The sequence below is a fragment of the Dicentrarchus labrax genome, unplaced genomic scaffold (genome assembly GCF_905237075.1).
Source record: "Dicentrarchus labrax unplaced genomic scaffold, dlabrax2021, whole genome shotgun sequence".
NCBI lineage: Eukaryota > Metazoa > Chordata > Actinopteri > Moronidae > Dicentrarchus > Dicentrarchus labrax.
The window spans coordinates 22309189-22327804 of NW_026136703.1; the positions used below are offsets into that span (position 1 = coordinate 22309189).

The 18616-nt window shown below is 40.5% G+C and overlaps 2 protein-coding genes and 1 long non-coding RNA gene across 5 annotated transcripts in view; 1 reads left to right on the plus strand and 2 right to left on the minus strand.

Annotated features, from left to right (window-relative positions):
- Positions 1 to 6200, plus strand: part of LOC127353023 (uncharacterized) — a 25840-nt gene extending 19640 nt beyond the window's left edge. Inside the window, exon 2 of the long non-coding RNA XR_007881223.1 lies at positions 5976 to 6200. This is a non-coding gene — a long non-coding RNA (uncharacterized LOC127353023). The remainder of the gene's footprint in view (positions 1 to 5975) is intronic.
- pank2 (pantothenate kinase 2) lies at positions 338 to 7287 on the minus strand. 2 transcript variants are annotated; one of them, XM_051381828.1, is made up of 7 exons: positions 6893 to 7287; positions 6016 to 6368; positions 5207 to 5460; positions 3579 to 3722; positions 3188 to 3311; positions 2656 to 2781; positions 338 to 2550 (listed from the first exon to the last, which is right to left on the minus strand). In XM_051381828.1, the coding sequence occupies exons 1-7, from the start codon at positions 7104 to 7106 to the stop codon at positions 2500 to 2502; spliced, it is 1266 nt and encodes a 421-aa protein (XP_051237788.1). In that variant the 5' UTR covers positions 7107 to 7287; the 3' UTR covers positions 338 to 2499. The 2 variants fall into 2 exon arrangements, with proteins under 2 accessions (XP_051237788.1, XP_051237787.1); XM_051381827.1 differs by having other exon boundaries at positions 3546 to 3722; positions 6893 to 7286.
- Positions 7288 to 7952: 665 nt separating this feature from the next.
- On the minus strand, positions 7953 to 14980 carry mavs (mitochondrial antiviral signaling protein). Of its 2 annotated transcripts, none has more exons than XM_051381745.1 (5): positions 14899 to 14980; positions 13069 to 13191; positions 12678 to 12858; positions 10729 to 11468; positions 7953 to 9968 (listed from the first exon to the last, which is right to left on the minus strand). In XM_051381745.1, exons 2-5 carry the CDS (start codon positions 13189 to 13191, stop codon positions 9252 to 9254), a joined length of 1761 nt encoding a protein of 586 aa, XP_051237705.1. In that variant the 5' UTR covers positions 14899 to 14980; the 3' UTR covers positions 7953 to 9251. The 2 variants fall into 2 exon arrangements, with proteins under 2 accessions (XP_051237705.1, XP_051237715.1); XM_051381755.1 differs by having other exon boundaries at positions 14867 to 14949.
- Between the last annotated feature and the right edge of the window lie 3636 nt (positions 14981 to 18616).

Genomic DNA, 18616 nt, shown 5'->3' on the forward strand with positions numbered 1-18616 from the left:
TTTACATTAAAATGGCATCTTTATATCCTCTGATATCAATACGGGAGTGTAATGTTAGAATAACCTATAACGTTAACTAAACAAAGCAATGCAGCCTCGAAAAGCTGCATTTTGCCCTTTAAATGACCCTTAACCTAAAGGAATCATTTGACTTTTTTTGGGAAATAACATGCGTACTCGCTTTCTTGCCAAAAAGATCCACTGGAAGCGAAAAAATCCCGCAAAATCTTAGCCCACTGTTGAAAGAGAAATTAAGCCACTAAAGTATTTCCCAAAATGTCCCATTATAACCTTTAAAAGTTCCCCCATAAAATGCAACAAAGAAAGAAGTCCCAAAGATATGAAACGTTTGTATTTTAATAGGGACAATGCAGTAAGAAATCTTGTGATGTGAGTTACAAAAAAAAAGTTAGAAGCAAACAACAACAACAACAAAAACAACAAGAGGGGAAACCTAGAGAATTACAGTTTGTCTCATTTTAAAAATCACATTGCTCAACACATTCATGTATTAGATACAAAAACATGACAGGCACTTCATTTTAAAATCAACTTGCTGTATTTTACAACTTGCAGATACATTATCTCCAGTAACTGACCACTGAACAACTGTGTCCACTGAATTTCCAACTATTCTGGGAGTGAAATCTCCTCCTTTTAGGTAGTTAATGATTCATTATGGTCCCTGTAATCCATCGACGGATCGATCACTTAAAAAACAGATTACATTAAAATAGGACGGATAAGCATTAAATGATTATAGGACAAACAAAAACGCACACATCGGAGACACAGGGTTAAACAATCAGGTTCTACGTTGCTAAATTCCTGTTAAAAAGAATAAAAGCTTCAGGGGAAACTGACCAAATGAAAGCAAAAGCAATATTTAAGTACATACTGAACATGCCCAACAAGACAGAAAGGGTTTGGAGTTCAAACCTCCATTGGAGGGATTCATCAAGTTTCTGCATTTAAAAAAAAAACAAAAACTTTTTCTTGGACCTGGGGAACATTTCAGGGATCAAATGCCCTAATTTTAGCCTCTATTTTGCATCTTCACATTTATAAATCTCTTTCTGCTTGCTCTGATTTTCTCTCTGCGGGGAAAGGGTTGCAGCGGCTCAAGGGCACTTCAGCAGGGCAGACGTTTTGGGGTCAGAAAGGGGCTTGAATTCATAACAGTACAGTCTCACTAACCCCAACAATGATTGTCTAGATTTCCTGATTTCTCAAACAGCTCAGAGTAAACATTTGGGTTCTTTTACAAACACTGAGATCTCAAGTGGGAAAACTACTGTAACAGGACAATATTTCCCATTCACAGAGGCAGAAACTGTCTTAAAATTATACTATCTACACCAGTAACAGTTAATATCTCCATTAAAGAATAAGTGATGAAATTTAGAGTCAACATCCATTGAGGAAACATTTGTTTTTGCAGAAACTGTTTAAAAACCATTTACCATTCACATCCTCCTTTCAAGTCCAACTGGTGACGATGAGTAAAATGCTCACAGATAATAAAACACATAAGTGGTTGTAAATGATTCTCAGTGTTGAGCTTACTAAGACTACCAGATGGATGGGAGTACTACCGCGACAGTGCACCGATATCAACGGCTAAATCGGTCAGTGAGTACTCTAAATTTCAGAGTTCAAGCCATCTTTTCTTTCATTCCCCTTCAATGAATTTTGCAGGATTAACCAGTGTTGTTTCATTTCCAATATGTTGTTATTTGGAACAGGTACGGAGAGTGGAAAGGATTAGTCAATTAGACAGATAGTTCACTTTCATATGATAATTGTGTCTTTGGGGTTTAGAATTGTTGTTCGGACAAATAAAGCATTTTAAAGTAAAGTTATCTTTGGATCTGGAAGATAAAGTCGGGTATTTTTAACTATTTTTAGTTATTTTATAGACCAAACAATTAATCGACAACATATTCGACAAATAAACAATGATTGATGATTTTCTAGTAAAATCTTTCCTGTGGTTAAGCTCACACACTGAACAGGCTCCCATCCACCTGGTACCTCAGTATGATAAAATAAACCATTTATAAAAAGGACTTGATACCCACTGAGAATGAAGTGCAGTCCACAAGACCATTTAAGGACTTTTTAAACCTACAGTATTTCAGGCAACTGTGGTGAATTTCCTTGAGTAGTTTCAGACCAAACCCCAGCTCATTTTCTCCAAAGTCCTGCAGACGATGACTTTGTCAACTTTGCTGCACACAACTTTGGTCAGGGCAGGACACAGACTTCTATCTACTGACCACAACAGTGTATTAATACTTAGAAGTCACCATTATACAAACATAGGTCCTCTAAATGTTTGACATTTTGCCTGCCACAACCAAGATTTACCAGTAACTGGGTGACTGGTTGGTGGCGGGCATAACATCCCACTGTGAAATTAACTGTGAACAGTCTAAAGTGCTAAAGGTCTTTGCAGCAGATTGACAAGTACTTCTTTGGATGTAGTTTTCGGACGGATTAGGATGGATGCAGAAGCTCTAACAAGGCACCAACTGCTCCGAAGTAACCCTAAAAAAAAAACACCACAAAAAGAACTTGGAGTTAGAAATCGAGTCCATCAAAGCACAAAACTCCATTTTGTTCTGAGGTCAACGTGGGGGTCGAGTTATTTACCTCATGTTGTAGGAAAAGTGCCTTGAGCTGTCCTTTAGACCAGTAGTCCATGGCGTAGGCCAGAAGCTTCATAGAGAGAGTGTTCACTCTGAGGAAGTTGCCCACAAACACCACTCTCTCTATGTTCTTAGTAACGAAAGAGAATGAAATAATTAGTTTAATTAATAGGCAAGTTTGTTATTACAAAACAGTATAAACACAACTGATTCATTGAGTTGAACACCTCCTGCTTTGAGCTGTGAGAGACACGTGGATAATGCAGCTTACCTCCTCTACGCCTTCATAGCCCTGTACAATGCTGCTTGATCAAGACGCCACAAGGCAGCACCGTAAAGAGGCTGAATGCAAAGAGGCAACAGCAGGGACACCGGTGGAGAACAGATCATTCCACAGACTGCATAATGTAAAGTAAGTCTAACACTCAGCAAGAAACATTTCCTCACTTTTGTCTCTTGACATCCATCTTTGACCGGTGAAACACAGATGCCAATAAAATACTCAATTAATTCCACCATCGCCACTCGTTACCAACCTCATTGAGAGCGCACATTCTGGTGATGGAGCCGATGTTATTGGTTATGGTGACCAGTGTTGCCCTGGCCAGGTCCTCTTTGGACACCGACTCCCTCTTCTCTTTGGACATCATGTTGCCAAAACTATCAAAACACGAGTCATATTAGAGGAAGAAGTACTTCAGAATTCTGTTAAAATTCAGCAATGTTACTCAAACAGTAAATCCCAGAAAGCATGATTTATAGTGCATAAAAAAAAAAGATAAAGGCTTCTTATTTTCATCCCAGGATGGTAAATTTAGCACCGTCCCGGTTCCTGTTTCATTAAATGCAGGCTGGTGACCTATAGTGGAAAAAAAAAGCTGCTGTAAACCGCACCTTGAGGCTACAGCCCAGCCTGGCAGCCCAAACCTCTCATAGTCTCCTCCATAAATGTCCCGAACCAGCTTATCCACCCGGGTGCTCTCCCCTTGAGAAGCCATTTCTAGAGCTTCCTCGAAAGTAGAGCAGCCAGTCAGCAGGCAACACAGGCCCAGGAAGGTCCCACCACCGAGGCTGTAAACACACACATTAACAGAAAGATTAATATTCTAGGAATGCAAAATACATCAGTTCTGGAAGATAAGCTGCCTGCTGGGCTGAGTAGAGATTTTAAAGTCTCAACTGGAGTCTAAAATTGAGGGCAAATAGAGTTAGACTGACCTCTTCAAAAAATGTTATGTACATTATACAGTCTCCTGATTCAAACACACTCATCTTGTGTTTCTTTCTCAGCACAAAGCACCATTATGTTGAAGGAGAACTAAGCATTCATGAGTCCCATTCAAGGCCACCAGACAGAGAAACCACATGTGAAAACAAACCAGTGGAGGAGGAGGAGGAGGGAAGGAAATCTGACAGTTTAACTAACATATTTCAACCACAAATCAAACTAACAAAGAACCATTTTGCTTCAACTCACAGCTAAACGGTTGGTAAAGGAAGTGGTTTGGTAACAGGTTAAAAAATAAATAAATAAAAAAAGCTGCTGCTTTTCATACGAAGGCATTAAAGAGACACAGAGGGCAGACATCACCTAACAGTCACCCGCTGGAGTGAAAACCCTGCATCCTTTTAACCTGGTATCAGCCTGCGTGTGGATTCCCTCTTTTTCGGCTGATATTTAGGGCTATTGACACGCAAAGCAAACCAAATAAATATATAAATTAAATATTAAAAGCTCTCTTTAAATGTGTGATGCTGCACTTGACAAATACAGTTCTCGTTTTCTTTTGCTCTTCTTTTACTTAATTGGCATCTTTAATCTTTCATCACTGTCAGATGAAGGCCAGACTCACCATGAACATAACAATACTATAAAAATATAAATATATTTAAATGTTAATAACATTACCAAGTAGCAAAATGGGTAAAAGTGTATTAAATTCAGACAGTATTTCCCTTCAGTTTCTTCATATAAAAGTACATGCACATATGATTTTTAGAATCAGAGCAGAAGTCTGAGTATATGACAGTATTGTCAATTTTCAAAACAACTGACATCATCACTGTCTTAACAAAAAACAAAAGACATTCAGTTTAACATAATGTGAGACGTGAAAACAATACACAATCCTCCCATTTCAGAAGCAGGACCCATCACATGTTTGTCATGTTTGACCCATCAATGACGTACAAGACGAAGCAATTACCAAAATAGTTGCACATTGGCGATGTTATGTTGCTCAACTAATCATTTAATTGATTAATCGTTGCAGCGCTAGTCAAGTTAATAATCATTTGCATTAAAATATGCACTTTATGATAGTCCGAAGTTTTATCATGAATGAGTTTATGAAATATGATGGAAGGCAGGAAGTAGGCAAACCTGTGGATTTGCATTGATGCCTCGTGAGCACAAAATTATTTATAATTTCATCCTATTTCACTCAACTATAACTCCCTAAAAGCACATTTTCACACCGTATGTTACTTCAAGAACTGTAAAATGACTCTATAATCCCCATAATGGACAGTAAATCACCGTCACCGATAATTACCTGGTCCCTGTAACTCGTTTGTAGTTGCTCTCAGAGTAGACAGCCAGGATGCTGACCCCAGACCCTATGTTGACCAGCAGCAGGGGATAGGGGTTCTCCAGTGTGTAGGGCTTCTGGATGCAACGATCTGGGTCTGTGGGGTTTTCAAAGTAGTAGCACTCCGAGGGTCCGCCGGACACCACCGAGTCGATGTACAACACACCCCGAATCAAACAGTCCAGCTCATCCAGCTTGTGAAGCTGCAGGTCTGCCATCTTTATTTTTATTTTGAGAGGAAAGAGAACATGGATTACATCAATGAGGGGATGTGTGAGGGGAAGACACAGGCAGGAAACTGGAGTAAGCAGGGGGTAAGAAAACAGGAGCCTGATTACAATTTACAGCTAATTTAGATTTTTTCTTGCTTAAATTAACACGTTCAATTGTACATCGCACAGTTTGATATAAATATAGAACGTAGTGCAACAATAATGCATTATCATTGTCATCACTGTTAAAATGGCCCAAAATAATTAACAAATGCTTTCTCATGGCCCAGAAGACAAAAGGTTATCTGAACAATGTGTCAGATAATTAATTTGCTTTGATTTCTGCCAATTTGCACGAGGATTTATAGAATCAAACATCTACCAATACGCCCTTTTTAATCCTGGTATTCACCGGCCATGGATTTCCGGTGCTCTCCATCACATACTATAAATATGTTATGACTTAACAATTCTCTCTCTCTCTCTCTCATCTTTCCTTCCTGTCCATCGTCGCTGTCCAGCCTGCAAAAGCACAACAAGAGAGAACAACTGCAGACCCACCGTGCGGAAATCAGACTCAAACTTGTACGCCCCCCCTCCCGTGGCGCAGAGGGTGGTGTGGAGGCTGGAGAAGTGCTTGTTGCGACCCATCTGCAGGAAGGCCGGCAGGTCGTGCGTGGGGAAGCGGATGAAGTGCAGGTTGCCCGTCCTGCCGCACAGCGTCAGGTCCTGCAGCTCCAGGTGCACGTCCCTGATGCCCGTTTTACCATAGGCGGTGTTGGAGGTTAGGTAGCGCCGGATGCTCTTCAGGTTCTCCACCTCCTCCTGCTCCTCCTCTGCTGTGATGTCTTTGGGCTCAAAGTACACCAGCTTCACCAGAGTGCCTCCAATGTCCATCCCAAACCAGGGAAAAGCTGCAATATGACATTATGTATATATATATATTTTTTTTAAATACGATCACTTTAACAAATAAATAGTTTTCCTGCATTGAATAATATCTTCTATCTTTAATATATAAATGCTTAGTGCAGAGCCGATGTCTCATTGTTGGCCGACATAATGACAAGCAGCTTCATCCTCAGAGGCAGAGCAACAGCACAGTGTGTACCGCGAACGCCATCTTGTTGCAAACCAGATCCTGGCTATTTACTGCCACTACATCTCACCGATATTTCAGAGTAAACCCGTTGCAAAAATCATTTTGTCAGTTTTAGCACAATCACAGTGCATAAAAGCGCTATTTAAATTTTATTTTAAGATATTCCTGCAGCTCATTATATGATTTTTTTTGCACCCCCCCCCACCCCCCTTTCCAAATCTATATCCTCACTGTCTTTTATGGGGAACGCCTTTTAATTTTTTTTTGTAAACATGCAACAAACGCTGCCTTCCCCAGTAAATACACGAAGCCCACGCCAGCAATGTGAACACCTACGCGGCCTTGTTTTCTTCACCGAGTCGATCCGCTGCCTCGGCGTCGCGTTGGAGCTCCGCCGGTCGGATGTGGCTCTCCCGGCGGACGCGGATGCCTCATTGTTGGGCTCGTTTCTGAAACAACCGGGCATCTCCTTGTTGGACCGCGGCTGCTTCGTGGGCGTTTCGTCTTCGTCGATACTTTCATCGTCGTGTTGGTGGCCATTGAACGCCATTTAAAAAGACTAATTAACTACATATAGGCTGTAATGAATGATAAATTGAACCATTGGACGTCTGTGATGTCTGTGATGTCTGTGGACAATGAGGTCCGAGGCTCTGGGAGCTAGCTAATTAGCCTGCTAAGTAGCTGTGTTCGTTGCATGTCCTTTTTGTGTTCGCTGTCAAGCCCGAGGTGGGCGGGGCCAGGAGGTGATTGAAGGACGGCTGGACCAATCAGAAAGCGCCGTTCAGAAAGAGGCTGATGTCACTTTTTTTTTTTGTCACATTAAAAATAAACATCATATATGCAAAAATATAAAAAAATTAAATTATGAGAAGTAGGCTACATGTACGAAATCTATTCATGATCTAATGTTATACTCTATATATTATATATACAGTTAGTTCTTATATTATTATTATTACATAACCACAAAATGAGGATTATTGTGCTCTTCAGGTAACAATGTTATGTTGCGTTATAAAAACAAATAGTAGAGATAATAAATTCTATTAATTCTATTTGGTAAATTAGCTTTCTTTACTTCAAAATACATTGAATATATTAAGAAAATGCGGTTAAGCAGGGTAAAAAGTGCAATCAATTAAATGTATTCTTACTTTTTGCATGTTATGGTATTTTATTCTCTATTGACATTTATTCTTTTAATGTATAATGCAAGTATTATACGTTTTCTATTTTTACAGAATAATAATTGTACAGTGGACTCCTATAGGAATTTTCTGTCGCCCTTGTTCTGTTTGACATAAGTCCAATGAAGAAATAAATAAAACAAGTTTAAAGAGTTGCCATAAACTAGTGGCTTCGCTAAAGGGTATTAAACATGCAAATTCAATAATTTTTGTAATAATATCAGTTTTATTTACATGATTATCCAGTGCATAGCTAGAGACAAGAGCATAAAAGCTAAAACTTAGATTACAATTTCCATGTATGATAATGACAATACACTCAAATATCCTCCTAAAATGTGCAAAACCTTCTAAATTGTATTTTTCCGACACACTTCATGTACTGACAATGCTATTTACAATAAAATCTTATCTCATAGAACATGACACCAACTATTTAAAAGGAGAATAAATCCCAAGGAAAAATAAAACGTCATCTCAAACATTTACACCAGGTAAAAGCCAGAAAGCAGCACAGGGTGGTTGCCAGAGTGGGTGCCAAGATAAGCTCATTTCCTGTTTTTTATTGTACATTATTAATACCATCTCACTGCATAAAAATAGTTTACATTTACTACATTTTCATAATACGTTCTCAACAACATTAAAATGGAAGAAATAAGCAATAAGAGTTTTAAACACCCTGTTAAATATGCAGCTAATGACAGAACAGCTCACTGTTCTGTTGCCACTTGTCATATTTACACAACACACTCTCTGGCTCGGAAAGAAACCGGGCAGTGCCATGAAAGAAAAATCACTGTCAAGGAGTGAACTGGTTTTAAAATGTTTGGGAGCAACTGGTCAGGACTAATAACCAGTTTAATTATGCAGTTTTTATCTGTCTGATTCTTTGAGGGCTCAATATCGAAGACATCACGACTACTTTGGAATGTTTTAGGCTCATCAGTTTTTCTTAAAATGCAGAATTTAATATCTATAGTGTATATATATATATATGTACAAATAAATACAGACAGTGCACTAGCCGTCATTTAAAGCACCATTCCCCACAAATTCAGGTCCTTGGTACACCTATCCTCACTGGATGACAGCCAACAGTCTTATCTTAAAAGTGCTTATCAGACGAGTGAACATACAAACATTTCTCTCATTAACACATCGGCGTACCTTGACTGAACACATATATGCAGCAGGTGCATAAATAACCTGAGACCTCAACCCAGTTCCATAATAAGAGTAAGAGGGGTAGATTTGGTTTTTTGCTCACAAGGGTCAACCTCATTCAACAGTAAAATGATAAAATACAGTCCAACTTATTAACTTGTATTTAAAGACGTGATCAAAGGTCTGGCAAGTCAGCTATTATTACTACAGGTAATTATTAAACAGCTGCCTCACGCCATCCCAGGCCAGTCACTACAATAAGGCACCATACCCTTAAGATCCTCTTTCCAAAGCTTTAAAGCCTAATCTTCTCTTCCTTTAAAGGTATTAAATCCCCTTTAATTCTTAAACTTCCACGCCATCAGCAGTGCACAGGCGCCCACTCCTGCAGCGGTCAGAATGTACTTTGTATTAGCTGGCAGGACGCGAGAGGGAGTCTTCTCCTCTGTAATATCAGCTGGTGCAGGCTCGGAGGGGTGACAGTTCTCACTGGAGGGGGTGTTTACACTTGATACAGTATCAGCACCGTCTGTGGATAGTGGCGGTGCAGAGGTGATCTCTTTGGCAGCTTCACCGTTGATGCTTTGAGCTTGTGCGCCTGAGTTTTGGCCCTCTAGGTTGAGGATAGACGGCTCCTCGGATATTTGCACCACGTTCACCCGAACCTCCTGCATATCCAAACTCGGACACGGAGACTCGTAGTGGTTTTCCTCCGGTTCGTTATGGTTAAGGGCGATGCCGTTCTCCTGGCATGGCAGTGCAGTGTCTGTAATCACGGCTTCGGAGATGACAGCAGAGCACGCAGGGACGTGGGTAGAGGTCACAGCATCTTCGCTCATTTCCAAACGGTCGCTGTTACCCGAGTAGGGCGCCACCGGGGAGCTGGGTGCAGGGATAGTAGAGCTGCTGTCATTTTGTGGCTGGATGCTGATGAGAACGCCAGGTTTGCTCAGACAGACATGGCTGTCATCAAGGAGAGAGGCGTCCATCTCAGCAGCAGGAAGAATCGGGGAGGTTGTAGCCGCAGTTTCCGTCTGCGGGCTGCTTTCAAGAACCTGCAGGTGAAATTGATAATAGATGTTAAGATGACTGACTGCTACTATTACTGTAAGATCCCTTTCTGGGAACATTATAAGCTTCACAGTGGTATGAATTATTGCACAGCTGCTGTATTGGATTCCACACATTTGAACAGGTGTTACCTAGAAAACTGCCATTTTCTACCCAAAAATGTTAAAAATGACTTAAACTTTGACATAGTAATATATGTAACTCATTACTAAAGGGTTTCATTACAGGTGAACTAAAAAAGTAGCCTGGCGGAACCTACAAGAATCCACATCCAATCAGAGCAATGAAACGTGTGACGTAGCGCTAAGTGACACATGCAAATGCTTGGTCCATTTATAAGCAGGAAATAAATGGCGGCCTGGTCAAAAACGTTGTCAAATTACAGCTACACAGTACAGTGTTGCCCTGAATGGACCTACAGACTGGACGCTCCTCTATCGGTCAAAACGGTTGTGATTGGGCCGACCAGACGGAAGGGTGATCAGACACATCTGCCGGAGCAAATGAAACATCATGAGCTCTGCAGATTAGTCTGGTTCCCAGGCTACTTAAAAACTGAACGCAAACAGAATTTTGCTTCAGTATTATTAACGAAACAGACATTTTTTTTATGTATCTTGGTACAGTTTTGTTGTTTCGGAGCCTCTACAAGACTTGTACTTCGAATGTGTCGGCCATTTAGGGAAATGTAGGAAATCAATTAAAGGAGAAACTTAACAAAATCCTACAAATTAGTTTTTTTACCTGAGTTACGGGGGGTTCAGAAGTCTCTTCAGGAGTAGCAGGTTTGATGTCCACAGGAGGGGTGGTGTCCTGGACTGGAGGCTTCTCTGGGGTCATCGTGGGGAAATCGGATCCATCGGTCACGTCTGAGTCCATCTGAGTCGGAGAGGGACTTCGTGGTGGGCCAGCCTCTGTGGTGGTGGTTGTTTGGAGAGGATCTGGGTGGGACGGAGTGTCTGTTTCACACGGCTCAACAGTACGGGGAGGTGGAGGAGTGTCCACAGAGCTGATCGACACCTCGCCATCTCCTGCTATCACCTGATCAGGGATCGCGCCATTCTCCCCAAAGATATCCTGGATGTCTGATTCAGAGTTTTCCACCGGCTCCTGGTGAGACTGAATCTCCCTCTGAGGCGGCGGGGTTGCAGTCGGCGGAGTGCGTGGGGTTTCAGGCGAAGGAGGAGGTGTGGACGGAGCAGGTGCCGCTTCAATTTGAGCTGACTGCGGAGGCTCGGCGACAAGCTCGGGTGGGGCGACAGCCTCAGGAACTTGAGCTGCTGGGGGGGCTTGTGGCTGCACAGGGATTTCCACGGGAGGTGAAGGCTGGGCAGCTGGCTCTGGGGAAGCTGATGCTTCAGCTGGCGGAGCAACAGCAACCTGACTGTTTCCACCACTCTCCGGGATGGACAGTTGACTGGCAGATGGTGCCGGGTGGACGTGTGCCCTTATGACTGTTGTCAGAGGGGAGCTGGGGTTGGAATCTAGGGCAAAGCAAACAATGTTGTCATTTAAATCTGCTTTGAATGCATATGACTAAAGCTCCTGAAGGACTAGCTGACCCTGAAAACATACAGTCATTTATCATTTACTGACGTTCACAGGACTAGTAAAACATACTATTACTCCCTGCAGCAGCTTGTGTTTGATATGATTTTGATCTTTATAAACATACTAATGGAACACATTATATAAAATTGATATTAAGCATACACTGACATTTAAGAGACTAGTAAAAAAAGCTTTTTGCTAGCCAAAGATGCAACCAACTGACAGTATAAAGAGTAAAGCTTTCCAGAATATAAGTGATCTTTCCCAATCTGCACCTGCACGTTGAGCTTTTATCCCCAGCGAGATGTTATTGACATTAAGAGCCATTGAAAAATGTGTACAGCAAGTCTCTTTATTTGCCTTCCCCTGTTGTTTGTCTCCAACAATCCTAAGGCTGCATTCACACCAAATCAGGAGTTGAAAAAACTTAAAGTTCACAACACGATGTGACACAAATGGGACGCGCAGTAACACTCCCACAGTACAGCAACCCTGCGATAATCGCTGTAACGCCTGATTTGGTGTGAATACAAACTTACTGAGAACATTAGCATGTGAAATACTTTCTCAAGTAAAACAAACATTGCTGGGAGCTATCCTATTGGTATTATGTGTGTTTACGTACTCACAAATATCCAAAAGAGATACAGTATATCTAATCCTGACAATTTATAAGTGTAGGATTGTGGAATTTGGAGCTTCATGCTCAGGTTAAGAAGATCATCGCTCTCCCACACATCAGCTTTGAGTTATCTCTGAAGGTCAGACAGTGAGAAGACGCTTGTTTTCCTTCAACTGTAATAATAAGCTTATGAAGCTCTGAACGACACAGTACACTCGCTCGCCTGTGAACTGCATGTGTGAACGCAGATGACCATATACCTCGGGCACTGAGCTCAGGTCTGCGCCAAAAATAGACTGCATTGTGCAATTTTTTTTACTAGACTACGGCGTGCCTAGTCAAGTATACCGTGCTCCAATGTTCACACACTCAACCGGAAAGTAAAGTATGAGGGATTATAATGAAAATATGGGAGCTTTAGATGTGCACAGATTCAGTTTTTTGTGGCTGTATCAATGTAGGTCCTGTTCAACACGGTTAAATCCAACAAACTTCAGTAAAGAAGAGGTTGTTGACTCACTGTTGGTGCCTTTCAGAGCGTTGTATTCTGCTCTAATCTCCGATGCCATAGTTTTAAACTCGAGCTCCTCGAGTGCTTTGATGAATTGCTCCGGCCAGCTTTCTCTTCTCTTCAGACAGTCCAGAAGAAGCACCATGCTGTCATAGTTCCCACAAGTCTCTCTTTTTGCCTCAATGGTTTCCTAAAATCAGATTTACAGTACATCCATTTACATCCAAATGTTAGTTCATAGACAACGTTTAACATTTTAGGGTTTTTGGGTTAAGGTGAGTAAAGGCCTCAGAGAAAGTATCTGTATTAAAACGGTATTTGTAATTGGCACTAGTATTTAAAAATGATCCAAACATTCCCCAGCCTCAGTTCGAGGTCATTATACCTAATTAAAACCTACCCTGTCGTGATCAGTCAGGCAGGGCAGATGGGTCACTATTTCTCTCACTTTCACCTGGGACACAATGGCCGGCATATTCCGCCGCAAGTATCCTTTGTACAGTTTGTCACTGGCATACGACATCTGTGAAATAAGAAAGTGGGACAAAAAGCATGCAGTAAAGACTTTGTGTGGTGTACTTTTGCAAAGGGGTACTTCAATAGTTAATACACACTTCTATATTTTAGTAACCGCCTTAGTTGGCAAGCCTCTCTGGCCACATTCCTTACGTCTAAGCTTCCCTTTTACTACATGAGAGATGAAAAGTACCCAAAAGCACAATAGGTAACCCTGATCTTTGCTGTCGGTAGTGATCACAGTCACACTTAAGGGGATTTTTTACTCAATGAAACTGAAAGTGAAAGTGAAGATAAGTCAGTCTGCAGCTGAAAGAAAAAGGTTTAAGACAAAAGCTGACACGTTTTCCCTTTCATTTCCATTAAGGAGAAAAAAGGAAGAGAGTCTCTAAACAGCCGCAACCCTTGTTTTACTTTCAAAGGGAGGACAACACGCCTTCATTTCAAGGTTGCAGTTGTCTGGAGTAAGAAGAAAGTGAACAGGTCCTGACTAGTCACTGATTAATCACCTCCAGACTCCAGTTTAATATCTGATCTTTAAATATGCAGCATGAAAGTCTCAAACAAAACAAAAAACACACCCACACATTCCTGATGACTTCTCAGGGTCAAATCAAACATTTGGGCACACTTTTTTTCCCTGTATTGGATACACCTTAAACCTCCACTTTGTTTGTAGCCAAACAGTAAAACTGAAGTAATCTGTTGTCAAGTTCAGTCAGGGGGAACGCTTTAACGCTTTCACCGGATAATGTGTCGTCAAAGTGGAGCAGTACGTTAAAGTTTAGTGTAAACGTGGGACAGCAGCTGTCTGGCACTGCGTCCAATAATGGAACAAATGTCAGAGGCTGCAAAGCGAAGAGCAAAGTCTTCTTCGCTGTATCATTACCCCCCCTCCTTTAGAGGCCATGGTTTACCTGACACACACACACACACACACAGACACACACAGACTGTCAGGTAGATTTACTGCCCCAGTGTTCAAGCCTTAAGAGGAATGTGGGAAGTTTGTACGAGTGGGTATTATTTTCAAGCATCTAAAGTGTAAAGTGATGAGAGACTAACAAAGACAAGGAAGGTGGTGTTAAGAGAGGGGGGGGTAAAGCACCTTGAAACAAGGGCGAATAATGCTGAAGTGCAGCCAAATGGATGACCTCTAAAACTGGCAGGTCGTGACTGTCCTTTTCTTGCCAGTCTCCTTGGCTTTCCAAGACTCTCTGGATCTCATATTTCATGCATGTCAGATCTGTCTCACCCTCCTTTTATTTTAAGTCTCAGAAAATGGACACATTTAAGTTCACATGTTGGCAGGGACATAACTTATCAAGCCAGTTTAACGACTGCCAAAGGAGGGTTGGAGAGGATCATGATCTGCCTGTATATTATTTAAATATATAGAGGAAATATACTTTTCAGGCCTGTTTTTTGGGGTGAAACAACTGATCAAGAAGATTCAAACAAACGACAGAGGCTCAAACCTGCCTGTAAACAACTGAAAATATGCTGTGAAAATAACAAATTGACGATAAATTGTTTAAACTACTTTAAATTGGAAAGACACGACACAGGCTAACTCATGTCACTGCCGTTTCCTGTGTTTGTAGGCTATAACCGAGAAAAACCCTGACTTAAACAGCAAGTACACGCAACCACACACTTAATCTAATTGTTATTATACTCACATTATATCATACAAGTCTAATCTTGTGCTCACCTTTCCTGTTTTCAGCTCTTCGTGCCTCCGTCTCGGGTGTTTCTCTCTCACTGTTACAACCTGCGCTGTCCTCTTCAGGCACATCTGCGCAGCGGTTCCTCCCCGGAGGTCCCCGTTCCGCGTTCCCATTGGACGACAGCGCCGTCAATCGAAGGCTGCGCCAATAGGAATGCGCCGTGGCTGCAGAGGAGGCGGGACGTGCTTAAAGCTTGACCCCGACCGTGACATTTTCTCTGCTTTGATGGGATGACAGCAGAATTAGATTGGATCTCGACTTCTGGTTTACATCTGCCTCTAATCCCTGATCCTAATCCGTTCACATGGACACACACACAGAGAAAGAGAGGAGGGGACAAACTGTGTAACTGGTATAGAAAATATATGACCATATAACCACAAACATGACCATTAAAGTCATATTTTTTAATAGAAACAAAGCTGGTATTCAACAACAGGCAACCCAGGAGCATTGATGCAGAGTTTGTGGACTGTATCCAAGTGTAGTTACTGATTTCTAGTTACTTTATTAATATATAAATATGAATATTTATATACAGTAGGCCTATATACTGTAGACCTACTACTGTAGCAGTAAAATGCCACTTACACAGTAATGGATCAATACTAATAATCCAGAATTATAATATTTTATTATGTTTCTATAATACAAAAACACTTTAATATGTATCAAATTGCATAAAACATCATGAAAATCACAGGTTTACTGTGTCAAATTAGTTCCTGCATAATAACTTGTGATAGAAATATAGTGATGAAACTCAAATATGAGTGACTGTATTTTGTTTTATACTGTGATATTATTATTATTATTATGTTTATAACATATATTTTAGTATTAGGGAACAGATTTCAAATGCACTAATCCACATTTAATCATAACTAATCTGTCCAACAACTATAAGCAACTGCAGTGGCAATATTTTATTATTTATGCTCACTCTCATCCTTAATCCATACTTCCCTCTACATATACACACATTATATTAAGACTGTCAGCAACATAAACACCTGGAAATACATTAAATATTGCAGTACAATACCACCTTTGTGAAGTTTAAGAGGCACATCTTGTGTTTCTGGCAGCAAGCACAACATATATTGAAATAATAAAGGTTTTATAGGTAGATTTAGCCCCACTATTGCAGAAGACCTGCTTTTAGACCCTTGTTATTTCAGTTTATATTCTTATTCTCAAATTACCAAACAAATTTGCAGTAAATCACATTAAACAAACTAATTGCCTCAGAGTGAACCAAAGGGACCTTCAGTAGCCTGCTTTACCCAGTTGGTAATCGAGCCTTGACTGTATGATAATGTTTGTTGTGTTGTTGTACTGCATTATATTACATCGTGTGTATGTCTGTTAAATTACTAACCTGGTTCCAGACCGCTGTTCACATCTCAGAGAGTTTCAGTTTTTATCGTCTCTGTAATGTCCCCATTTCTTTTGTTTTATAAATATTTGTTTCATGTTCTCAACATGGAAAAGCATTATTATTAAAAGCCTCTATGTGCTTCTCATGTTATTTTTCTTATTAATGTTATGGTTTTGAAGCTTCATTGAATACTTTCCAATGGAAACAAGATAAGATAAACTTTGATTGACCCCATGCCGGGAATATAAGTGTGTAAACGAGTAAAACATTAGGTGAGGTGAGGAAATAGATTCTGCTACAGTCTGCATTTTTTCAGAGACCTGCTGAATAATAAAAACATAATAGTTATATGGCTTTAAAGTATAACAGACGGTTATAGAGCAGGAATGAGCCAAGTGAAATCATACTCATGTCAGAGCAGAAGGTGGCGCCACCTCCTCGCTCACTGAGTCAGGAGGAGCCATGTGATCGTGCAGGAGTAACACAGTATGCGTCATAAAAAAAACTCTTTCTACCCTCCTGAATGATCATCATTGTCTCAAATGATGTGGAGGATTGTGGGAAGGTTAACGCCACCAGGCAGGATGCTGGTTCATTATACTGCAGCTCTGATAAACAGGGATTAAAGATGTTTGAATAAAAAAGAGATCTTATAATTGTATTATTTGCTCTTTATTCTGTAAACACTTAAATATTGTGTTGCATTATTCATGTTAAATGCATTGCCTCGAGTGAAACCGTATCTCTCGTAGATTTATGATGCATCACATCACAGCCTTTGTTTGTGGTAGACACAAAATGACCAGTGGCAATTATTATTATAGATTAAACACATCTCCATTGTGCCTCCCCCCACTGTAGTTTACCTGCAGTGATTCATGTCATTTGAAGCCATAGAAGAGAGTTTGTTATTTTAAAGGTACTTCTACAGCCTCCATTTGGAAGGCAAAAAAGGCATGTTTCATAATTAATATCAACAAATTATAAATTAATGCGCAAATGATTAATGCAAATTGATGCAGATCTCTTGTACTATATTGATGGGTAACTTGAGAGCAAGACAGGCTGTTGTGTTTGAGATATGACTGATGTGCTTGTTCATCCTGACAGCCCTGCAGCAGACTTAGTAGTTATTGTTCCCCTTGTGAATCTGATTATTTTAATCTAACAGGCTGCCTATTTGTGTCCCCCCTGCAGTAGTTGTCAAGTCTGGAGAAATCACTCTGGGGTTGTCTATAAATCTAATTCAGCTTGAGCTTGTAGGCGTCACATTTTTAGACAAAATAAACTGGAAATGTGACGTTTAAAGACCAAAGAGGGAAGGTCAAACAAAATCTGTAGTATCCTTCAAATTCATGAACGTACATTATAAAATTATTTATGCTTTCAACCTCAAACTCTACATAATTTGTGATGTCCCAACTTGTTTCATCTTGTAGGTATCTTGGGTGCTCAGAGCTCTTTACTGGGGCTGTTCTACACTGCACTTCCACCCGTCAGTCAAACAGCGAGGGTGCTAGTTTGTTTCTTTCTGTGCACATCTTCTTGTTTTTGCATGTAGGTGGCGCTCTTGTCTTTGTCTGTTCACCGTCTTCTATTTATTTTTTAACATACTGTAAATGTAAAGCATGTCACTGACACAGGAGGTTTTTTCCAGGGGAGGAAGAAGATGGTGGGTGGTTAGAGAATCAAATATGAGCTGGAGACAAGTTCAATCAGCTGTATGGAGGAAACCAAAGCTTGTATGTAAATGTGACAAGTTATTATCATAATGATTACTGCTTTTAAGATATTTAATGAAAGCACCGCTCACATTTGGCCTGTCTAGACATCAGGGTGGACAGTTTATTATCAAGGCATTCATATTTCTTTATTCTTTAGTCCGTCGGTGATTAAAAACAAAACAGAAATGTCACCTAATACATTAATCCAGACCTGAACAGAAACCTTAAATGACTGAGGATTTCACCTGATAAAATGGCAGATGGAGAAAGGTTTACTACATTGCAGCAACACAGTGAGCTGCAACATTTTAGAGAATATGAAAATCAGTTTTTTAGAGCATGACACTAAACAACACTAAACCATCTTTATGCGGTAAAATCCCACCCCTTGTATTTCTCCACGCAGCCCAGAACAAATGCTAAAACTATTAGTGAGTCCCATTTGACTCAAGTCTGTTTCAAACCTTTCATATCTTGGAGGGCAAACCTTCTTTGGCAGGAAGGAGGATACAAATAAAGCCACAGCGAGAGCCTGAGGCAGCAGCGTCTATCCATCACGGTTGAGTGGGGAGGAAAAAAAAAAACACCATGTACATC

Bases quoted from the DNA above. Each gene is read 5' to 3' on its own strand.
- pank2 (XM_051381827.1), bottom strand. From the start codon at position 7,106: ATGGCGTTCAATGGCCACCAACACGACGATGAAAGTATCGACGAAGAC. The intron at 5,461-6,015 runs GTGGGTCTGCAG...ATAAAAATAAAG, and splicing joins TTGAGTCTGATTTCCGCACG to ATGGCAGACCTGCAGCTTCA. The intron at 3,723-5,206 runs GTAATTATCGGT...GTGTGTTTACAG, and splicing joins AAACGAGTTACAGGGACCAG to CCTCGGTGGTGGGACCTTCC.
- mavs (XM_051381745.1), bottom strand. From the start codon at position 13,191: ATGTCGTATGCCAGTGACAAACTGTACAAAGGATACTTGCGGCGGAAT. The intron at 11,469-12,677 runs GTGAGTCAACAA...GCTTTGCCCTAG, and splicing joins CGCTCTGAAAGGCACCAACA to ATTCCAACCCCAGCTCCCCT. The intron at 9,969-10,728 runs GTAAAAAAACTA...TTTCACCTGCAG, and splicing joins CTGAACCCCCCGTAACTCAG to GTTCTTGAAAGCAGCCCGCA.